A 22,542-nucleotide genomic window follows, 5' to 3' on the forward strand; every position below is an offset into this window, starting at 1 on the left:
AATGGCCAGATAAACCAGTTGACACCACCAAAAAGTGTTAGAGATAAGGGGGATAATCACTGGATTTTTCTTTGGAGTAGTGGGTGGGTAAACATAGATTGGTCTTTAAACCTGTTTTTTTTTTTTTTTTTTTATTGTTGAAAAAAAAAATGAAGTTATGAATCTAATGGTTAGTGCTGTTCAATTTACCTGTTTGGTGACCATGCTTTGTCCCATTTTGTTTAAACAACAATTGTGCTTTTAATAATAATCACAACTTTTGTGAGAATAACTGTTGGGTTTTTTTTCTCTGTTGTTTATTTATTCTTTAATTTTTGTTAAAAAGAGAGGCTAAAAACAAATAGAAGTTTTAAATTAGTTTATTACATTACAGGTTAAATAAGATAGGATGCAATCATTTTAAAACAGTGACAACCACTTTTACATCTGTGTGGACCAAAACTTGAAGTCAGTAATGAAAACAAGATTTAGCTTTAAAGCAGGTGTAAGTCATTAAATGCAGTGTTGGTTATATGCTAAAAGTTGACAGGCAAGTCAAATTTTCTTACAAATAGTCAATCCTCGTTGGTATTTAAAAATGTATAGACTTAGAGGCAGCAGGCAGGTTGGACATAAGCCTAAACTGTATGATAACAAGTCAATTTCCAAAACGTATGTAACAAATGCCACTGACAGCCTGATTCTGTCAATGACAGTTTGCTACTGTCACTGTTTTATATGACAGTTTAATGTCACAGTCAATTTTGTCATGTCATGCAGCACATTAAAAAAAAAACATATCAAACTGAAGTCGATATATATAGTTTGAAACCTTATACAACATATATCAAGTATCTTTCACAATATCACGCTGAGACGGACATAGTACACCCATACATTGTATGAGATGTGTTGCTGATCAGTCCAACTGTCAATTTACAAATAAAGACAGCAGATCATAGGGGACAATAGTTATACAAGGCCAAGAAAGGGGTCATATTAAGATGTATGAAAATTATTCTCCAGATAAATCAATGACAACATGCACAAAATTCAAGGTTTTTGTTATTTTAAAGAGAAAAATTGGTCCCCTTTTTATTAGCATATGATAAGTAAAAGACAATTCATCAGAAGACATCTGAATCAAACAGAAAAGTACATGAATCATATCACTGTTTCAGTCAATTTGGAGTTGACTTTAATGATAGTAAATCTGACTAGCAGGTTTAGGGTTTAAATCATTGTATGTATCAGATTTCATAGAATAAATTGCAATGTCCACCACATGGAAAAAATTAAATGTCCTTCTTTCAGCACTAAAGCAGGAAGCAGTGAGTGATGTCACTTGTCACATCTGTGACGTCACTTGACACATTACATTTGTGACATCAACAGTTGCATCTAAAATGCTACATGTCAAAATTGTGGTATTACGTGTTACAATAATGATGTCACTTGTCGCTCTGGTGATGTAACTTATCACATTTCTGATGTATATGTTGCATTTTCTATGCAACTTGACAAAGTTGTAAAGTAACTTACAACAGCTGTGAGAGCTAATGTAACTTATCACATTTCTGATGTAAATGTCGCATATACTATGCAACTTGACAAAGTTGTAAAGTAACTTTCAACAACTGTGAGAGCTATGAACTGAAAATAAATGGAAAAGCTCTGATTACTCAGCATGCAAAACCCATGTGTAAGAATATCTCATGTTTACACCAAACCTCTGAATAAACACTGTAAGTAGCAAAGTATGATCTCTGTAATGACATGATTTAATCATCAAAATATTTTATTGCATCATTTCACAATATAACAGGAAAACAACAATATCAGTGTACTGAACATGCAAAGTCTAATCATTAAATCACAATTATGTTCATTCTAATTACCATCGTTAGTTGACCTCACTGTTTCTACCAGTGTCATAATCCCAGGCTAGCACCAATATAAGACCATTCTCTACGTTCTAAGTGGATGTACAATAACTACAACTAAGCAAATATTTTTTTAAAAGCCAGTTTAAAACAAACTTGACCACTGATCCATCATTAAACCAAAAAAATAACAATAGCTTTATTGTTTGGTTGAGCTGATGAAGAAAATTGGTTGAAATAACTGTTTTCATTTTTAAACTGGAGAATAAAAATATCAGCTGCACATCCTTTCTCCCATGATTCCTAAAACTACTTGCTAACCTGAATGGACCATCCCCAATCAGCGGTGATCAGTTTATTATGTACAATTTGATTTTTTTTTAAATTGGTTTAAAATCACATTCGAACATATAACTAGATATTGACCTTGATCACAAAATGGTTCAATAATTGCAATCACAACACCCATCAGTTCATTGAAAAATATTTTTAGAAAAATCAAAATTAAATTTTAAAATTCATTATTTTCTGAAAAATATTGGTGTATTCATCAAATGATATTTTAAAAAGTGAAGAGGGCTATTCACTACAACAGCATCAAAACAAATTTCTTCACTAAGTAAATAATGAAGTTAGGTAATATATTTCATACAAGAGTCAATTTAAAAATAAACATGATAAAAGTAGGTCTTACTGATCTATCACCAAATGTTTATGCTCTGACAAGTCACCTCAGATGAGACAAGTCTCACCTCAGATGAGACAAGTCTCACCTCAAGACCAGACAAGTCTCACCTCAGACCAGACACAAGTCTCACCTCAGACCAGACAAGTCTCACCTCAGACCAGACAAGTCTCACCTCAGACCAGACAAGTCTCACCTCAGACCAGACAAGTCTCACCTCAGACCAGACAAGTCTCACCTCAGACCAGACAAGTCTCACCTCAGACCAGACAAGTCTCACCTCAGACCAGACAAGTCTCACCTCAGACCAGACAAGTCTCACCTCAGACCAGACAAGTCTCACCTCAGACCAGACAAGTCTCACCTCAGATAAGGCAAGTCTCACCTCAGAAACACAAAAATGGTTCAACACCAAGGTCAGATCCTCATATTGTCTCACATGCGTGCTAACATTTAGAATTATTTACACACATACAAACTATATAGAATTTCAGCACTGTCCACAAATAGCCAAACTACACTATTTATTCACTAGTCTTAATGCTGGTACAATCAAGGCTTCCCAGATTTTATGTGTGTTGATAACCCAAGTCAAATCATTATAAGACTTTTAAAGTAAGTTCAAAATATTTAAAAGATTAAGAGTTCATACATAAATAGACAAGCTGCTATACTCAACTAGAAAGACAAGTATTCAGATAAAAGCAGATCAGCTGATATTTACAAGAGATGACCACCTTGAGTTACTGCACTAAATAAACTTGTTCACAGAATTTAGTTTCGAGTACAAGACAGAACAACAAGACAATGAACAAGACACAATAATGAGACACAATTACAAGACACAGTGACTAGTCTATGGAGAGGATTACAACCATCAATTAAATAATTAATCCAATAATTTACAAAACCAAAAATGTTTTTTTTTTTACAAATGTACACGTTTTTTCTCCAACTACCCCACACAAACATGACAATCATAAATACAATCATACAGTTTACTTATTTTATCACTAAAAAATTTTTACAATTGTTTCCAAATGAATATAAACTTATGTTGGCCAGTTTAGAGTTTACAGAAATAGGTTAAATATAAACTAAAATAAAACAAGACTGGTGTATAAAATAACTTCTCACCCAGAAAATATCACTGTAAATACTGCATTAAACGAAAACTGATTATCTCCCTTGACAGGAAGAGCAGAAAAAACATGGTGGAAGAAATAAATGAATGGGGGAGGGGTGATGTATGATACAGGTTATAAACAAAGTTTTGTGGGACTGTTTTCAGATGCAGGACTATCAAAATTGTAGTCCTCTAAACTATTTTCTATCATCAGCTTAGGAAAATGAAACAGCTACATTGATTAAAATAGATCTTAGTGACACAGTCTGATCTGTAGCAGATATAAATGCTGATGTTCAGCTTTAAATCAATAATAAGCAACCAATGAGAAGCACTGGTGCAGACATTGAAACATAACAGCCATCGTGATTGGCTAAAAGAATGAGCAGTTCAGGGAAGCCTTTGACACAAATGTCAGATTTGGATTGTGTGGAGGAAGAACAGCTTCACATGAACATAGTTGAGCTTATGCAGGCTGTTACCACTGATAATAATTCACCATTCACACTGATCGTATAATCATTTTATATTGCATATATTACATCTTAATTTCTTAAAATAATTAACTAAATTAAAATGAACTTGAAGGAGTTGTTTTTCTACAAACAGCAATAACTTAAAAGTATTGTAGAATGTCACAAGGTAGCTTTAACTTAACCACTGGCTAGTATAAAACAAAAACATTTAAATGTTTTTATTGAAACTATGTTGTGTTAACCATCCACAGCAAATCTTCAAGGGTGCATTTTTTAGTGAACATTTTATTTTCTAACAAGCTGCCTGATAACACCATCTGGTGTTAATGTATTTTTTTTTGTGCTGATAAAACTTTATAAACAATTCAAAATTGTTTTCGGTGGTAAACACTATGTTTGAAAAAGTCCATCTTTTTAAAAACTAGCATAAATTCATATTCTTATGAAACAAAATGTTGACATATCTAATAAATGAAAAAAGCAACCCACAGTTCTGAGCAAAGTTTACAAGTTGACATGAACAAACTCTCCAAACCGAATGCTATAATGTTTCATAATCACCACCAGGACTTCCTAAAAATGCTTCAAGGTCATTGTCAGCATCAAGTGCATCGTCTTTTTTCTTTTTCTTCTTTTCCTTCTTCACCGTCGCCCCTCCTTTACTGGTCTTCTCTTTCTTGCCAGCACCATCTTTTTTCTTGTCCTCTTTCTCCTTCTTTTTCTTGTGTTTCTTCTCTGTTTTATCTTCATCCTGTGACAAACACAGGCAGTTAGAAAAAAGGATTTATACTGGGAACATGTACATGGAATAGCTCATGTTTAAACGTAGTGTAAGCATAGCGCTGACCACAATCTTAATGCTGAGGTCATACAAACAGGTGGACTCTATTTCAAAAGGGTAACTGTTATTTGTTTTTTTTTTAGTTTTGAGCAGTTTAAAAAAAATTGCCCATGCTAAAATTACCTTATCGTCTGATTTCTTCTTCTTTTTCTTTTTTATCACATTCGGTGGGTTTTCTGACTCTTCTATATCTGAAGAAATTTTCTCTGGAAAGAAAAATTATAAACTTCAATGAATTAACTTCAATAAATAAAAACAATCCTGAGTGTATATTTAGGGACCAAAGTTTGTGCTGCTGACAAATGCTGACCAATACTTACTGACTTTATATGTGCGACTATGATCATCCGAGTCATCATCATCATCATCATCAACCTCCACCTTTTTCGCCACCTGTTTCTTGGAAGGTTTCGCACTGACCTTCACAGCCTTCTCTGTGGGCTGGGATGAGGGCTGGGATGTGGGCTGTGGGAGTGAATTTGATCGTTAGATTACCATTTTAATTAATTTGTCTTAAAGACTTGTAGCAATTAGCAAGTTCTGATTATTTAAAAATTTTTTTACAAAAAACTTTCTGCTATTGAATACAGCAAGTGTGTAAAGTGTGGTTGACATATCACTATGTAAGCATGGGATTATGGGATCTAGTGCCTAGTTTAAACTTGGTCAGATGGGTAGTTACCTCTGACACATCAAACTAGTTACCTCTGACACACCAAACTAGTTACCTCTGATAAACCAACATAGTTACCTCTGACACACCAAACTAGTTACCTCATACAAACCAAACTAGTTACCTCTGACACACCAAACTAGTTACCTCTGACACACCAAACTAGTTACCTCTGACACACCAAACTAGTTACCTCTGACACACCAACTAGTTACCTCTGACACACCAACTAGTTACCTCTGACACACCAAACTAGTTACCTCTGACACACCAAACTAGTTACCTATGACACACCAAACTAGTTACCTTTGACACATCAAACTAGTTACCTCTGACACACCAAACTAGTTACCTATGACACACCAAACTAGTTACCTCTGACACACCAAACTAGTTACCTCTGGCACACCAAACTAGTTACCTTTTACACACCAAACTAGTTACCTCTGACAAACCAAACTAGTTACCTCTGAAACACCAAACTAGTTACCTCTGACACACACTAAACAAGTTAATTCTGATGTACCAAACTAGTTACCTCTGACACACACTAAACAAGTTAATTCTGATATACCAAACTAGTTACCTCTGATAAACCAACATAGTTACCTTTGACACACCAAACTAGTTACCTCTGACAAACCAAACTAGTTACCTCTGACACACCAAACTAGTTACCTCTGACACACACTAAACAAGTTACCTCTGATATACCAAACTAGTTACCTCTGATACACCAAACTAGTTACCTCTGACACACCAAACTAGTTACCTCTGAAACACCAAACACCTTTGACTCAAACTGATCCAGCCAGTTGTTCAAATCCTCTTTAGGTAACTCCATTGTGGGCGGGGCAGATTCACCATCACTCTCTGTGACAGTCACAACATCTTCAACCGTGCTGCTGTCCCCACCACTCTCATCCCCACCCTTCTGTTTCTTCTTTTTAACTGCACCATTAACCAATGCACTGTTTTTATTGCTCGTTTTATTGCCAGATTTTGCACCATTTGTAGATCTTGAAGAATTTGAGGCCTGTTTGTCCTTCTCATTCTGAACAACAATTCTCTCCTCTTCATCAGAGTCTGACACCTCAACCTCCGCTGCGGTGACTTTAGATTTCTTCAAAGATGTGGAATGTGACGACTTTGTGACAGAACTTTGCGATGAGCTATTTTTAGATGAGTTTGTTTTCACGGGTGGCCGGGCAGGCTCGTCGTCGCTGGTCAAGTCTTCGTCCTGCTGGACAGCCATGTTGTGTCTATTGTCATTGTCCTCATCATCTGTATCAACGCGGCTTTTAATAACTTTAGAACTTTTGACCGGTGCTTCGTCCTCTGATGATGTGTGCGTGGCTACAGCCTGGGTTAAACCGGCTGGGGTCTGTTCATCCTCAGAGTCAAGGTCATCTTGAAAACCTGCTACCATAGGATTCACTTCATCATCTTCGCTGCAAGGACAAAGTCATCAGAGAGTTAGTTCTAGCTGATTTAATGAGAGATGGTTTAATTCAATCAGAGAAATATTGAGGGATAGTTGGTATAAAGTAACATTGGATAGAATAATGTGAGATTTAATTTTCTATTTGATAAAATATCGAGGGATAGTTGGTATAAAGTAGCATTGGATAGAATAATGTGAGATTTCTATCTGATAAAATAGTGAGGGATAGTTGGTATAAAGTAGCATTGGATAGAATAATGTGAGATTTAATGTTCTATCTGATAAAATAATGAGAGACACAGAAGAATGATGAGTTTAATTTAATCAGAGGTATAATGAGATAATACAGTATAAAGTAACACTGGATCAAATAAAGCAAGATTTAAAGCGTCCATTTGATACAATGACAAGAGAGACTGAAGAATAATGAGAGACTAGCAGAATGTAAGAAAACTACTGGACTAAGTTGTTTCCTCAAAATAATTATAAAAAAGGCAATAAAAAGATTAATTTTTAAAATATCATAGAACAATATAATGATATTTGTTTTCCTGTTTTCTAAATGACAAAGAACTCAGCAACCTATGGAGATATGGAGCCCAGATTTTGTAGATTGACTCTTACATTATTTTACTAATTCCCCAACTTGATAAAAACTGTACCTGTCCTCATCGTCAACTTTCCCTGTATCTTTCAGCTGCACATCTTTGCCATCATCCAGGAAACCAATGTCCAGTCCATCCAGGTCAGGAACAAAATCTTCTACACTTTTCATGGTCGGCTGCCCAGAGTCAGAGGATGGTAAATCTGGACACGATAAAAAAAAACATTTTTTACAAAATGGCTGATGTAAGAAACTACCACAACTTGATAAAAATTAAAGGTGACCAAGGTATGCACAAGTAAAAAACAGTGGCGAAAAATGCTCAGTTGCTGATATAGCTAGGTGCTGCTAGTTACCCTTATAGCTAGGTGGTCAAAATTTACAGTGAAAATATTTAACCAAACAAGTTTTCATCCTAGAACCCAAACAATAACTCTATGCACTTCCACTGTGTGGGACAGCATGGTTGGATGGTACAGCACTCAAGTTCAGATCCTGGCATAGTCCGTAGGACCTCCCTGAGTCAACTCAGCTCAGGTAGGTACCTGACTCACTTTAGGGAAAGTAAAGGCAGCTGGGTATAGTGATAACTACACTATCCTTTCATAAGCTACGATCACAGAAACATATGAGCTATACTTCATCTACCCCAAGGTATTTTACAGGTGTTGGTAATGTAATAAGCTAGAATCCCTGACCTAATGTAATAAGCCAGAATCACTGACCTAATGTAATAAGCTCAAATCCCTGACCTAATGTAATAAGCTAGAATCCCTGACCTAATGTAATAAGCCAGAATCACTGACCTAATGTAATAAGCTCAAATCCCTGACCTAATGTAATAAGCTAGAATCACTGACCTAATGTAATAAGCTCAAATCCCTGACCTAATGTAATAAGCTAGAATCCCTGAACGAATGTAATAAGCTAGAATCACTGACCTAATGTAATAAGCTCAAATCCCTGACCTAATGTAATAAGCTAGAATCCCTGACCTAATGTAATAAGCTAGAATCCATGACCTAATGTAATAAGCTAGAATAACTGACCTAATGTAATAAGCTAGAATCCATGACCTAATGTAATAAGCTAGAATCACTGACCTAATGTAATAAGCTAGAATCCCTGACCTAATGTAATAAGCTAGAATCCCTGACCTAATGTAATAAGCTCAAATCCCTGACCTAATGTAATAAGCTAGAATCACTGACCTAATGTAATAAGCTAGAATCCCTGACCTAATGTAATAAGCTAACTACAATGACAGGAATGTCGGAGAAATCACTGACCTAATGTTTTGGGTGGAATCACAGCTGCCGTCTGACTTTTGCTGCCCTTGAACAGACGTGAAAATAAGCCTGACTTGGCTGTTTCAACCTGCGGAGTTGTGGCTGGGGTTGTTGTCTCAGACTGACTGCCCCGGGGTGGATTGGATGCCTGGTCCTGTGGGTGATGGCTGGGGGTGGGGTCAGGCACACTACTTGGGGGTGTGGCTGATATAGTAGGCTGTGAGGTCGACCTGGATACTAAGAGTAGAAACATTCTGTTAAACAGAAATCAAGCAATTTTTAACAATTATTTAATGAAACAATAACTAGTTGTACAATAATTAGTAAATGACCTTTTATTTTGAACTGACACTTCAGCATTTTATTCGTCTTTTCAGATTGTCAAGAAAAGAATTTTATTGCAAGTTTATTTGCCTAGTTGTGATTTTTTAATAAAGCATCCACTTCTCATTTGAAATTAGGAACATAATAGTTTATATTGTTGTTTTTTTAAAGTTCCCATGAAAAAAATATAGTTTTAAATGTCTGAAGTTTTTTACGTATTAGTAACACATAGCACAGCAGTCTAAAACTAGAAAGTTAGAGTTACTTACCCTGAGAAGAGGAAGTAACTGCTGGTCCTGCTGAGCCACTGTTGCTGATTGTTGTGGTGATCTTACCCAGAATTCCCCCACTGTTGGTTGTGACAGGGGGCATGACCACCGGTGCCCCGTCCTTGCCAACCAGGGCGCCAGACTTGTCCTGTTTGATGGCAGCGCTGGAGGTGACTTTCTCCGAGAGTTTCTCCTGCTGTTCCCTGCGCTTCTGGGTCAGGGTGTCCAGGAATCTGATGATGGGTCAGTTAAATAAAACCACTACACCCAACCATCAAAGGTCAATAGCACTAAGGTCAGCAGTATCTTTAAGTACTTAGTAAACTGAAAGGTCATTAGTATTCTGAATCAGGGTCAGTAAACAATTTAAACTCAACATAATATACTTGGTTCAAAATATCAGCTTGAAGTTCACATTTTCTTCAAAGAAAGTTTCACCTTTTTTTTCTTCTCACTAATTCAAATGTGAAAAAATGTTTATCTATATCATCAGGCATATAACAAGACTCACATGTCATAGTTCACAAGTCATAGGTCACAAGGTTCACATGTCATAAGTCACAAGACATCCATGTCATAAGTAAAAATTGTCATGTGTCACAAGACTCAGACACACGAGTCACATTTGAAATGTCCCAAGACAACCACGTCATATGTCACAAGACACCAATGTCATGAGTCAACAGGACTCACATGTCATAGTTCTGTTCCTCAGAGTCCTCATGGATCTCCAGCTCCTCCACTGTAGACAACATGTCATTGGTGTTGGTCTCCAGCTGTTTCAGCAGGGTCTCTCTCTAGACAAGACACATAAAGACACAATTAAATATGGGCCAAGACACAAGCAAAGACACAATTAAATATGGGCCAAGACACAAGCAAACATTAACCAACACACTAAACCAAACCACAATCAAACATTAACCAAGACACTATCAAACTTCACCAAGACACAATCAAACACACTATTTCTTTAAACCCACAAGTTTTATGACTTCTTCTTCTTCTTCTTCGTTCTTAATTATTAGTGTTGAAGGGGGTCGAGATTTATCTGCCAGTGGGTTTGAACTCGAGACTTTGTTCGAATTTATCAACCATGATCTTTTTGCCGACTCGACCACGCCTCCAACACAATTAAGCGTTACGTGTCAACTGGTTATGCGCCATTGAGGCCATTGACTCCGATTTCAGCCTGCTTTTCTTTTTGGATTTGCTTCCATAGCCTTTGTCCAACCAAGAACAAACTACAAGGCAGCAGTTGTTTGATTTTGGAGTTGTCTCTCCTAGAAAAGTGGCTGTCCCCAGCTAACGAGCCTCATCTGCCCGAGGGTTCGAACTCGAGACTTTTCGGTTTAGCAACCATGAGCTATACCGACTCGACCACGCAGACCCCTAGTTTTATGACAAAAACGTACATTTGTTTAATATAAGTAATGAGTTTTTAAATCATAATTCACCAACTCATTCAAAATGCCACTTGTGGTGAAATTATCCAAAAATACCAAATCAATATAAAAACACAAATTTCAAAGTTCAGAGTATTTTAAAATCAAAGTTTTTAGCACTTGTAGTAACTCTACAAGTCAAGAATTAATACATGTAATCACCTGAAGTTGCAGGAAAGGTAAATTGAAAAACATGTGAAGGTATTTTAAACCAAATCCATTTCTCATTGAAGATTCAGCATAGCGGATCTTACCAGAACCTTCTGGCCTAAGGAAGAAAGAAGAGTTAGCTGTAACAAAAATGGTCTCATTTTTTCACTAGGTGTAAAAGAGATGGGTAAAATGGCTGTGTTGTAGTGTGCAAGACCACAAGTCTTATGGAACCAGGTTCCAATACAAGTCACATTGTGCTTGTGACTTTCCATTATGCACAATTCTACCCACATTTAATAAGTATTTAGCCCTAGGAATGCTAGAACTGCTTTGTTTAGGCAACAAAATTCTTTTAAGTATAAAAATCTTTTAAACAAGTGAAACTTAGAACTATGGGAAGATTAACATTTCTCTATGAAATAGGATGGCCTCTACAACATTGATGTTGAAGTTATAAGACATCTGTCAAAATTATTTGAGCAATGTGAAACAAAAACTTTAACGAATATTCTGTGCTGAGTATTGGAATGACAACCAATCTGGCATTGAATGCACAAAACTCTGGCAACTAACCTGTCTCTCTGGAACTGTTCAACAAGGTACCGAGCTTTCTCTTCAGTCACTGTGCGATGGTGTCCCATATCTCTATGGTTACCAAGAACCAGTATTGGAAGCTGGCTTGGGACTTTTTCCATCTCTCGTTCCACATATCCAAAGGTCCTACAACAATTCATGTGTAAAATCAAGCCATTCAAAAGTTTTTTTTTCTTTTTCACTTTTTTTTTACTAAGTTAGTAAAAAATTTAAAAACTGACTTACTCAGTAATAAACCAACTTGTGGGTGAAATAGTTGTTTTAATTTTAGTCTTATACAAATGACTTATCATAAATACTGTAAACTAAATAATTTTAAAATGCACTCACCACTGTTTTGTTATATCAAACACAAAGACGACCCCATGAGTGCCTTTGTAAACATCTAAAAACTCAGCATCTAGACACGGTTCTTCTGGAATCTGAAAACAAAATGTGCCACCATCAGAACAAGGGAGCTCTAGAATACTGTTAGTCAGTAAACTACCCATGGAGGTCTTTAACTTCTGTGCACATTAAGGAATTAAGTTGTCAGCGTCATTACTTTCCATGACTATTGCCAGGAACTCGTTAGTGGTTGTCATTCAAGTGTTCTTTCACTCAACCAGGCTTTGCCATTTTATTTTGGTATAAGAAAGGTATACCCAACCTCTGTAGCATATTTACAAGATATATTAAAATGTTTGCAAGATAGAAACCAGCCTACGTTTATATCAGAGTTATCCATCTTCAGCCCATCAAGCTTGCGTCGTTTCCTGCCTTTGTCCACCACGTCCCAAACTTCCACTTTGACGACATCGTCCGTAGCTCTGTAGTTCCACTGGATGGAGGTCACCTGAAGAGTTACACAACTGGACATTCATTTCATGCATTGTACACAAAAACAGTGCGAGACATAATGTTTTACTATATTTATGATGTTGATCATTAAAAGGTATTAATCTACAGAAATTATCATATGTTTTACATTTTACTAAAGGATGATTTAGTGATATCTGAGTTAACAATTTATATTCTTAATACATTAAACTAATTTCCCTGATTATTTTATATACATTATGTAAAATGATAAAACTTTGGATGTTTTTCAGTAAGTTGTTTATAGAAATTATTTCTGATAAAGATTAAATTTGAACCTTTACTATTTAATACTCCTATCAGTCTTTTGTTAAATATAATTTTCCTGTTACATATGTACAATCAATGATTATCATAATCACCATATTTAATATTCTGATTGGAATAAAATGTACTGTTTCATATTACCAAGGTTGAATTACATTTCCATATACGGTGTATAGTATGTCTATAATCTTTACAAAAAACTTAACAAACCTGAATTTCATCAGTAGGAATGTACTCTTCTTTAAACTTCTGTCCCTGAAGTCTATAAAACAAACACGTCTTGCCTACATTTTTGTCTCCCCTTATTACAATTTTCACTGTAAAAAATGTTATCTTTCCATAAGTAATAGACAAAACATATAACTATAACCTATTAACACAATAATTAGTGGAGAATATATAGTAAAAATATCACTATGACTAACCAAGAACAAACACAAAATCAAGTCATACACATACACTAATTTTAAAAAAGGAAATAGTGTAGTAGTGTAGCCACACATGATGTACGATATAAAATACTTACTATTGTATTGCACCCCTTTAGCAAACCGCCTCTGCAGCTGTGCCCCCATGGTCTGCATGCCATGAGGGGGTGTGCCTGGTGATCTAGCATCGTCAGGGCTTTTGTTGAGTAACCGTTTAAACAGCGACATCTTCTCACACCTTCCCTCAAATTTCAGTCATATCTGATACAAACAATGTCAGGGCTGGATAAATGCATTACACAAAAAAAGAATATCACAAAATGATTCAACATTTTAAAGAGATATTAATTATCTTTTAAATTGTTGAAATTTTTGGGACACTGAATTTAAATTTGGAATTAATATAATCGCTTGTAATTTTGCAATGATAAACTTGTTCTCTCTAATCTGTCTAGCAAGATAAGTAGGGTAGCTGCCTTCTCATTTATTAGTTTAAAGCAATAATAATAAAGTAATTTTAAATAAGTCGACACTATGCTTGCTAGCTATTTTAATACATTACACATGGTCTCTTGATTCAGCTTTAAATGTAGCTTTAAGTGTAAATTTGGTCTGAAATCTATTTGGCCTTGACTTAGATTTTAGAATTTAGGTTTTTGTGTTTTATCTTAAGATTAGAAAGTTATCAACAAGGAATATCCTCAACAGGCTGAGGAAGACTAGAAGGGTTTTCATTCATTCCCATTGACAAAAACATAACTAAGTAAGACTGCCTACTCAATCGCTCACTGTTCAATTCCATGAGTCATTTTGTTTTGTTAAGCCAAGCAATGAGACACTCATTTCATTATTTTATTAATACTTTCATACAAATAGGGCATAATAATTATAAATAACTAAACTGTTTTGTTGGTGGTTAGATTTATTAAATTTAAACTATTTAAAAAATTAATAGCTGTGGGAGTGTGGAGCGTACATTTGCACTTTTATTTTAATTCAATTTTAAGCACTTGGACAATAACTGTAGTACTGTAGTACAAGAAGAAGTATTTTGGTAAGAAGTAGATCTAGAATCTAAATCTAGTACTCTCTAGTAGACAAGTAAAATTCTTAGCGTTGGAATTTTTTGTTGACACTTTTACTACTCCGTGAGCCTCTGTCTTTTTTTTTTTCTCTCATTTATTCCAAAATAAAAATGATTCATTAAATTGTTATTTGTTTTATTATGTGTTTAGAAAATTTACCTAAAGCAACTCAGCTCTTATAGAAAACCATTACACACTACTGCATTGAATAGAACTTAAATTATATAGTATCATACATATGTGAATAATTTCGTTGTCGTTTACGTTTCCGATGTTTTTTCCACCATCTTAATTTTAAACAGGAAGCTGTAACCACCCGCTGTAAAGTATCGATCAATCTTGTTTTTGCTCACAAACTTATCATCCAAAACAATGTCTCGTCTACATTATTTTGTTTTAATTTGTAACATTTAATTTAAACTAACATTGCATTTAGCATTTTAACTAGTGGCTTAGTGGTAACTGTAATCATTTGATGAATTTAATTGTTTAGGCATCCTAGATATATTTAACTAATAAATCTTCACCATTAATATGCAATTTTAAAAAGTGTTTTGAATATATTACAGGGATACTCTTAATACGGGCTTAGGTAACGCTAATTCAACCCAGCCATCCTAGCATTTTTATTAGTCTTTCTAAATTAAATTCTACTTACTGCCATTTTCATTTATTTTAGCAGGGGAGGCTATTTGTGAATAATATGGTCTGGTCAATTTACTGATTATTACCCTCTACCAATGTTTTTTTTTAAATTTTAACAAGGTGGCCACAAAGTTTGTAGTTCTACATAGTGGCCAATACATTGTGGACAATGGCCAATAAAATTTTAGATAGTGGCCATTTAATAGTGCATGGTGGCCAATGACTTTGAAAATGTAACTATTAGGCCTACTTTTGGATTTACGCCTTATTTGAAACAAAACAATATCGGCATGTTTAGATCTAGGATTTAACACACACATACACACACATTCGTAACACTATAATGTAAAAGAGTGTTTCAGGCCTAAGTGTATGACACAAATTTGGTGAGAGGAATCGGGCCAAAAAAAAGCCGTTGGTGGAGTGGGGCGACGCCTTAATATGACACTCGACCTAGTGACGCCTAACCACCCCCCCCCCCCCCCATGTTCCCTCTAAGCTGTGAGGTTGCGCGGCCGCGCAGTAGTTTTGAGCTGCCGCGTGATTCTGTAAACTAAATATATCCTTGTATAAGACTTTTAGAACATCGCATACAGAAAATACATTTTGCACACTAGCTTTTTCCCCTTATAGGGAATGTTGCCCCCTCCCCCCATTCCCCCCACACCCCCGTATACTCTAGCTCAGGGGTCTCCAAACTACGGCCCGTGGGCCGGATGCGGCCCGCGAGGTCCTCTCATCCGGCCCGCGGAGATCTTTTTGTCCAGGAAAAAAACGTTTGTTGGTAATGGCTGAGGAACTTGGCCCAGAAAAATCAAAGACATGCCTGGAAGAAACTGGCCCCCGAACTGAAATTTGATAGTTAATGTGGCCCTCGGACTGAAAAGTTTGGAGACCCCTGGTCTAGCTGAAGTACCCATTGAAATTACCAATTTGAGAACCCTTTATCTACACCTTCTATAACACTCTCAATGCATGCCAGTGTTCTCACCAGTAGGCACTCTCTCGCGTTGACTCGCGAGATCAAAGGGAGAGAATATAGTTTACCGAGGTTCTTTTCATCATCCCTATACCAGGGGACAGAACTCAGACTTTAAAAGGGGCAGACAACAAACAGCTTTAATTAGGGGGATAAGAAGGGGCTCGTGAGTGAAGTTTACCAAAAAGACATATCACGCAAACGTCTCAATGTTGTGAGAATTTCTTTTTCTTTGATTCTGAGCTGGGTTTTTTCCTGACTTTTCTCAATCGATTGGAGAACGGATGGTGGCGCATTCGAGTGCTAACCCGAAAGTCTAAAGATTGAGTCCCGGGATCTTGTTTATAGACATCCCTGAGTCCACCAAGCTATGATGAGTACCGGAATTACGCTAGGGAAAGTAAATGTGGCTGGGCAGAGGCCTAGCGACCCTTCCCGGCGCCCGGGGACAAACTTTTCCATTTGCACCCCCCCCCTCAAACTTTCGATTGCACACCCCCCCCCCCTCTCAAACTTTCGATTTGCCCCCCCCCCCTTTCAAGATTTCGATTTGCACCCGCCCCTCAAACTTTTGATTTATTTTTCCAACCCATTTTGGCGCCCCCTAAGGTCGGCGCCCGCGTACATATGTCCCCCCCTCTCGCTACGCTACTGTGGCTGGGCACAGTGCTAACCACATAAAACATTGGTTACTGAAATAAGTGAACTCTACTTCAGTTCACCCCAACGGAACTTCAGGTTCGAAATGGTGCTTTTAATTATTTTTCTTTACTTGTATGCTCAACCGATTAGACACAACGCCACATTAAATTATCAAGGTCAGCATATCTGATGCCATGATAGGATTTTAATCAACCAACGAGCCGACTGGATAATTTGTAATCACGTGTTAGAACTATTGGACATTCTTTTTCTTGTTCTCATTGAAATAGCGTAAATACGATGTTTGTTTTTTCTTCTGGTGTAAATTACAATGGATGAAAGTGTAGGCGCATTTTGAAACAATTTCACAATGTTGAAAAATGTTCTACATCGTCGTTGTGTCTTATTATTCTTTAGAATCAATTAAATGTTTGTTTGTTGTTTGTTTATATATATATATATATATATATATATATATATATATATATATATATATATATATATATATATATATATATATATATATATATATATAATACCTAGCCGTTTATTAAAAAACATATATAAACATAATCATATCGCACATTACTGACATAACTGATGGTGAAAATATTTTACTCAAAATTACAAATATCTATAGTTGGTCTAAACAAAACAGAGGAGCTACAATACAATCATTATCTTTTAGATTAGAGGTAAAGGCCTGTCCCCTTGGGTTTCAGGCTAAAACCATTCCAGTTCACTGGATCACATTAAGTGTCAAATATATCATTTTAATTTACATTACATCGTGATGTACAAAACTATAAATACACCGTATAAATTATAGTGCTTGTATTTGTAATTGGGTGGATTAAAACTGAAATGACGCAAATGAGCTCATTAATTATTTACTCAACTCCGGAGTTACAGTACACCAGTACACTTTTAAAAGTCCAGCACTTGTTAGAGTTTTAATATATAAACATTTGTGTCTGTGAACACTAGTTAGTGGACGGACGGATCAGTTCTCTATTCTCTTTATATATATATATATATATATATATATATATATATATATATATATATATATATACTAATATATAATTGAGAACTAATTTAAAATCTAGTTTGTCTGATAGACTCTTGGATCGCCGTCGTAGGTACAACTATGTGCTAAGGTTATGGGAATATCGTATAGTAGGAGCGGATAAAAAAATTTGATATCCTGATTTAATCAGACAGAGAGACAGACAGACAGGCAGGCAGACATACATACAGACAGCAAAATTCAGATGAGACCCAAAGAAATCATTATAAAAAGTTTGTTACATTTGTATCGGGCTCAATAAAAATTAATTCGTCTGTGCAATTCGCAAATGGGCCTTTGTCTGGTGCACTTAAAAAAAACAACAACACAAGTACAGTGACGTAGCGACCCCTACCGGCCCATGGGGCGAACTATCAATTTTGCGCCCCCATCCATTTTTGTATAGCTATTCATGAAAGACACCCACCCTCCCTTTTCTAGGTGGGGGCGCTTTTTAAATTCCCTGTCACTTGTACGATTTTTGTTTCGCATAATTGATGAATAATTCGGTAAAATCAGTCAGTAAAACATAGTGGCAGTCTATTTTCTTAACTTTGACTGTGAATATTCTAGTACTACAGATCAGAATTAGCTCTTAATTTTTTTGTCTACCCAGTTTAGCGCCTCCATTGTGCAGGTGCCCGGGGCGGCCACCCCACCCGCCCTCCCTTAGCTACGCCTCTGAACAAGGATCAACGGATCACATTTGTGACTAAATTGATAAATGATTTCTGGTTTTATCAAACGATCGTCTCGTGCCAGCAGTAATCGCCGTTTTATCACTTCGTCTACACAGACCGCCTGCTGACTCGGCCAACATTATTTGGGCGGCGTATCGATACCAGAATGTCATGCATCACAATTCAAAGAGCCGTTAGTAATCGATACCATAATAAACAATGTGATTCGTCGACGATTTCAATAGGGGGGATGATAGAGAAATTAGCATACGGGATATCTCATTGTTCGTTAGCTCCGAATGGAACAGCAATGATTCATTAGTCGAATTGCAATGTATGTTTATCAAAATAACTGTTCACGTTAAAGCGTTTCGTTTCATCTTGTTTTTTTTTTTCATTTGAAACTACATGGGATATGATTTTGTTAAAGATAATGATTTTACAATTCACTTCTTTGATTATGTGTTATGATAATGACACAATAGCATACATATTTTGCAAAACGATATTTTTTAAAGAATAAAGAGAAGGCAGGACATGTTTTGTTAAAGTATTGAATGACGCTCATAAATATTTGATGATGATTCGTGGGCTAAGGCAGGGGTCGGCAACCTTTTGAAACGGAAGAGCCAAAAGCTACAATCTACAAAATCTCCCAGACTTTAAAGAGCCACTAACATGTGTATGTGCACTTCGGTAGTGGAAAGCTTGGAACCATTGTCACAGAGCTGGCCACAGCATAGTTGTGGGGCTGGGCCTAATGCCCTAGACTGTCAACTGTCCATATACACTCTACTCCACCTATTCTCATTGTTTTTTAATTTCGTTTAAAGTTTTTGTTTTTACAGTATAATTTTTTTTTTTTGAGATTCTATAATAATTGAATATAATTATGATAGAACTAGAGAGCCGCATATTGACATAAAAAAAAACGCATGCAACTCGCGAGCCGCAGGTTGCCGACCACTGCGTGCGAGTAATTTGGTTACCACAAGAAATCTTGTATAAATGTTTTGAGAAAAATTTTCTTTGACTGCTAATGTATGATAATAAGGAATTCTTTTTATTAAAAAGAAGTTATCTTACATAATTACTAGTTTCGTAATTTAATTAGGGGTATTTTTTCTATTAATATCAAAAAACTTTTAAAGGCAGACAAAATTATTACATACATTTTATTAATACTTATAGAAAAGAAATAAAAATCAACAAGGATTTACATAATTGTTATATTTCCACTGGGGTATTGGTATTTTTGGTCAATTTGATAACATAATTTAGTTGTTTCCCTTATTTGTATAAACTAGTATATGGGAAGTAACAAAAAAAAACCCAACCCATATAATACATATCCCTCAAGTTGCAACATTGCTGTGTCGTATAGATTTTAAGGGTTTGGAGGGAAAGGGGGGGGGGTCGATGGGTCATTTATTCAGTCATTGTCTGTGATTAAAGAGGAGGGCATAACATAGTTGTTATTGTCTAGGTTAATGTAGTGATTCATATAGCAGGTTGAATGGGGTGGGTCATATTGTTGTGGGATCATAAGTCAGAAATGGTTAGGTAAATGGGGGTTACATGGGGGGGGGGGGGAGGGGTCATCCAGTTCTATCTAGTAGTAAGCAAGAGTAATTAAATCAGTAATAGTTAGATAAATGTGGGTTAGATGGGTCAAGGGGATATCAGGAGTTATATTTAGTTGTAGGCTAGGGTAATTTAGCCAGTAATGGTTATGAGAATACGATATCACACAATCAGTAAAGGTTATTTGAAGGGGGTGGGGTGGTTATTCAGATACGTTTTAATGCTTTGTCACAACATCTAGTACAATTTAATAATATACAGCTTCATAGAAACTATGGATCTGGTATAACTTAGACGAACATAGATTTTATTTTATTCTATAAAGTTTTTGAAAGTAATATTATAAAAAGCTGGTAGTAAAAATCAGAGTTTCTTCCCGGCATTTCTTCCCCCCCCCCCCCGAAGAAATTCTATCGCCCCCCCCCCCCCCCCCCCCCCGAAAATTTCAAGTGCCCCCCCCCCCCCCGGAGAAAAAAGTCTGGAAGAAACACTGGTAGAAATATAAAATGTTTTTACAGTAATCTGTTCGAGTACAGTGTTTCAGAGCGACAGATGAAATAGCTAAATTATAATTAAGATACGGATAAAATTTGATTTTGCTACTTTCATTTCTGCCGAGTGCGGATGTATATAAGTCACATGATGCAGGTCGCTTTTAGCTCCAATCAGTAGCCGGCAGCCACACAGGAAGAACTCCAGTCGGACAAAAATAGCTCAACACCACAACGAGGCTGGGGTTTGTTGACTAGCAGCGAAGACCAGACACAAGTTACGGGTTTTAAAAAAAAAAGTGTTGGTAATCAATTGACTTAGTTACTACTACACCATGAAATAATAGGTTGGATGCTTGGTGGAGGAGGGGGGGGGGGGGGGGGGGTAAGAACACTGGTGCACCAACTCTCAAGGTCACCCACGTATAAATCTAAAAAAAAAACTTTAAAAAAAAAAATTTAAAGTGAAATCAAAAGTTTCTTATTTTTACAAAAGTTATTTGAGATTTATTTAGGACACAATTTCAAATAAACCGGGAGTGATCTCCCCAAAACTTTCTCGAATATTCTAATATAAGTCTTTATAACACTACGTGGGATGGCAACTCGGAATATAGACATGATTTTTGTTTACTTAAACTTTTAAAAATAGAATAGAATCTAGTAGAAAAAAGAATTGCGCACCAAGCGAATGTCAAATAAAGATGTGCATAATAGTGCGCAATATTATTAGTACTTTATTAATTTACCTGCGTTTTTTTGAGAAATCAAAAAATGCGTAAATTAGTACTTCCGGTCAACGGAAATTACTCAAAATTTAACAGAAGGTAGAGAATTAGATTCTTTTACTTACATGTGAAATTTCATTTATCTACCTGAAATAGTACTCAAGTTATAGGCTTTTGAAAAATTCAAAGTAGAAAAAGTACCACTTTCCGGTTATCGGAAATCGCTCAAAAGTTGATCAGGATCTACGATTTCGATAAAATACTTATATATGAAAGTTCATCAACCTAGCTGTAACGGTACTCAAATTATTGTGTTTACACACGGACAGACACACACACAGACAGACACACAGACATACGGACAAGATTGCAAAATTATGTTTTTCCGTATCAGTGAGGTGTAAAACGTCGAGATTTTTTAATATTTATATAGATATTTTTTTTTGCACGATTACAAGACTATATATACTTCGTATATACGAGAAAGTAAAAAAAAACTACTCTGTTATATTTAAATGAACTGGATGACAGGTTGTAGTCAAACCGTAACAAGGTGCTATTAATTCGTGTGTGTGTGTGTGTGTGTGTGTGTGTGTGTGTGTGTGTGTGTGTGTGTGTGTGTTAGCATCTGTGTGTGGTTTAGGTTGTATTAAAATTATTGCAGAACCACAAAAAGAATGAAACAAAATAACGTGGATAATCGCACAATTTATTTTGGAAGTATTGTGTGAGATTTTTTTTAATCGCTTTTTTGTGTATGTATATGTGTGTGTGTGTGTGTGTGTTTTTTTTTTAAATAGCACCGGTCAATTTTAAAGTCCACAGCTATTACAATTTTTATTTTTTATTTTTTCCTTCAATTGGCTGTCACCCCCCCCCCCCCCCACCCCACCCCCATTACACCCAACCACAAAGAACCACACACCTACCAAACAAACACCCCCCCCCCCCACCTGAACATAGTCCTGCAGTCTCCTATACAATTAAATATAAAAATAAATCGTTATTCCATGTTTCACAAGATGAATAAAAAAAAAAAAAAAAAACCCTGTGGAGATTTTCGTTTTTTTCCCAGCATGCTTTGTTTAATCATCGCTGCTGAGATAACCATTTAACAAAGTTGTTTTTCTTTGAAACTGCTAACCTCATTCGATAAATTTAACACTTCATTTGCATAAATCGAATACACAACGAAGAGAGTAACAAATGTATTCCTTTAGCCTCGGTTTGGTCAGACTGAAAGGTCAGCACATGGGGCCAGTGACGTCACGTTCCAATCCTATTACGTATGACGGCATAGT

The 22,542-nt window shown here is 36.0% G+C and overlaps 1 protein-coding gene across 3 annotated transcripts; it reads right to left on the reverse strand.

Moving 5' to 3' along the window:
• Window positions 1-4,453: 4,453 nt before the first annotated feature.
• Window positions 4,454-14,717, reverse strand: LOC131937507 (rab-like protein 6). Of its 3 annotated transcripts, none has more exons than XM_059294991.1 (15): window positions 14,660-14,717; window positions 13,437-13,599; window positions 13,121-13,227; window positions 12,492-12,620; window positions 12,116-12,207; window positions 11,765-11,911; window positions 11,201-11,306; window positions 10,287-10,390; window positions 9,594-9,826; window positions 9,001-9,237; window positions 7,770-7,914; window positions 6,436-7,114; window positions 5,311-5,455; window positions 5,114-5,196; window positions 4,454-4,900 (listed from the first exon to the last, which is right to left on the reverse strand). In XM_059294991.1, exons 2-15 carry the CDS (start codon window positions 13,564-13,566, stop codon window positions 4,691-4,693), a joined length of 2,547 nt encoding a protein of 848 aa, XP_059150974.1. In that variant the 5' UTR covers window positions 13,567-13,599; window positions 14,660-14,717; the 3' UTR covers window positions 4,454-4,690. The 3 variants fall into 3 exon arrangements, with proteins under 3 accessions (XP_059150974.1, XP_059150976.1, XP_059150973.1); XM_059294993.1 differs by having other exon boundaries at window positions 5,311-5,443; window positions 14,583-14,717; XM_059294990.1 differs by having other exon boundaries at window positions 14,583-14,717.
• Between the last annotated feature and the right edge of the window lie 7,825 nt (window positions 14,718-22,542).

The sequence above is a fragment of the Physella acuta genome, unplaced genomic scaffold (genome assembly GCF_028476545.2).
Source record: "Physella acuta isolate Inbredline_101_S28 unplaced genomic scaffold, ASM2847654v3 ptg000211l, whole genome shotgun sequence".
Taxonomy (NCBI): domain Eukaryota; kingdom Metazoa; phylum Mollusca; class Gastropoda; family Physidae; genus Physella; species Physella acuta.

Excerpts from the sequence above, each read along its gene's own strand:
- LOC131937507 (XM_059294991.1), bottom strand. The coding sequence starts at position 13,566 with ATGTCGCTGTTTAAACGGTTACTCAACAAAAGCCCTGACGATGCTAGA. Across the intron at positions 7,115-7,769 it reads AAAGTTGACGATGAGGACAG|CGAAGATGATGAAGTGAATC; the intron begins GTACAGTTTTTA and ends TTGTCCTTGCAG. Across the intron at positions 4,901-5,113 it reads AGAAGAAATCAGACGATAAG|GATGAAGATAAAACAGAGAA; the intron begins GTAATTTTAGCA and ends TGTTTGTCACAG.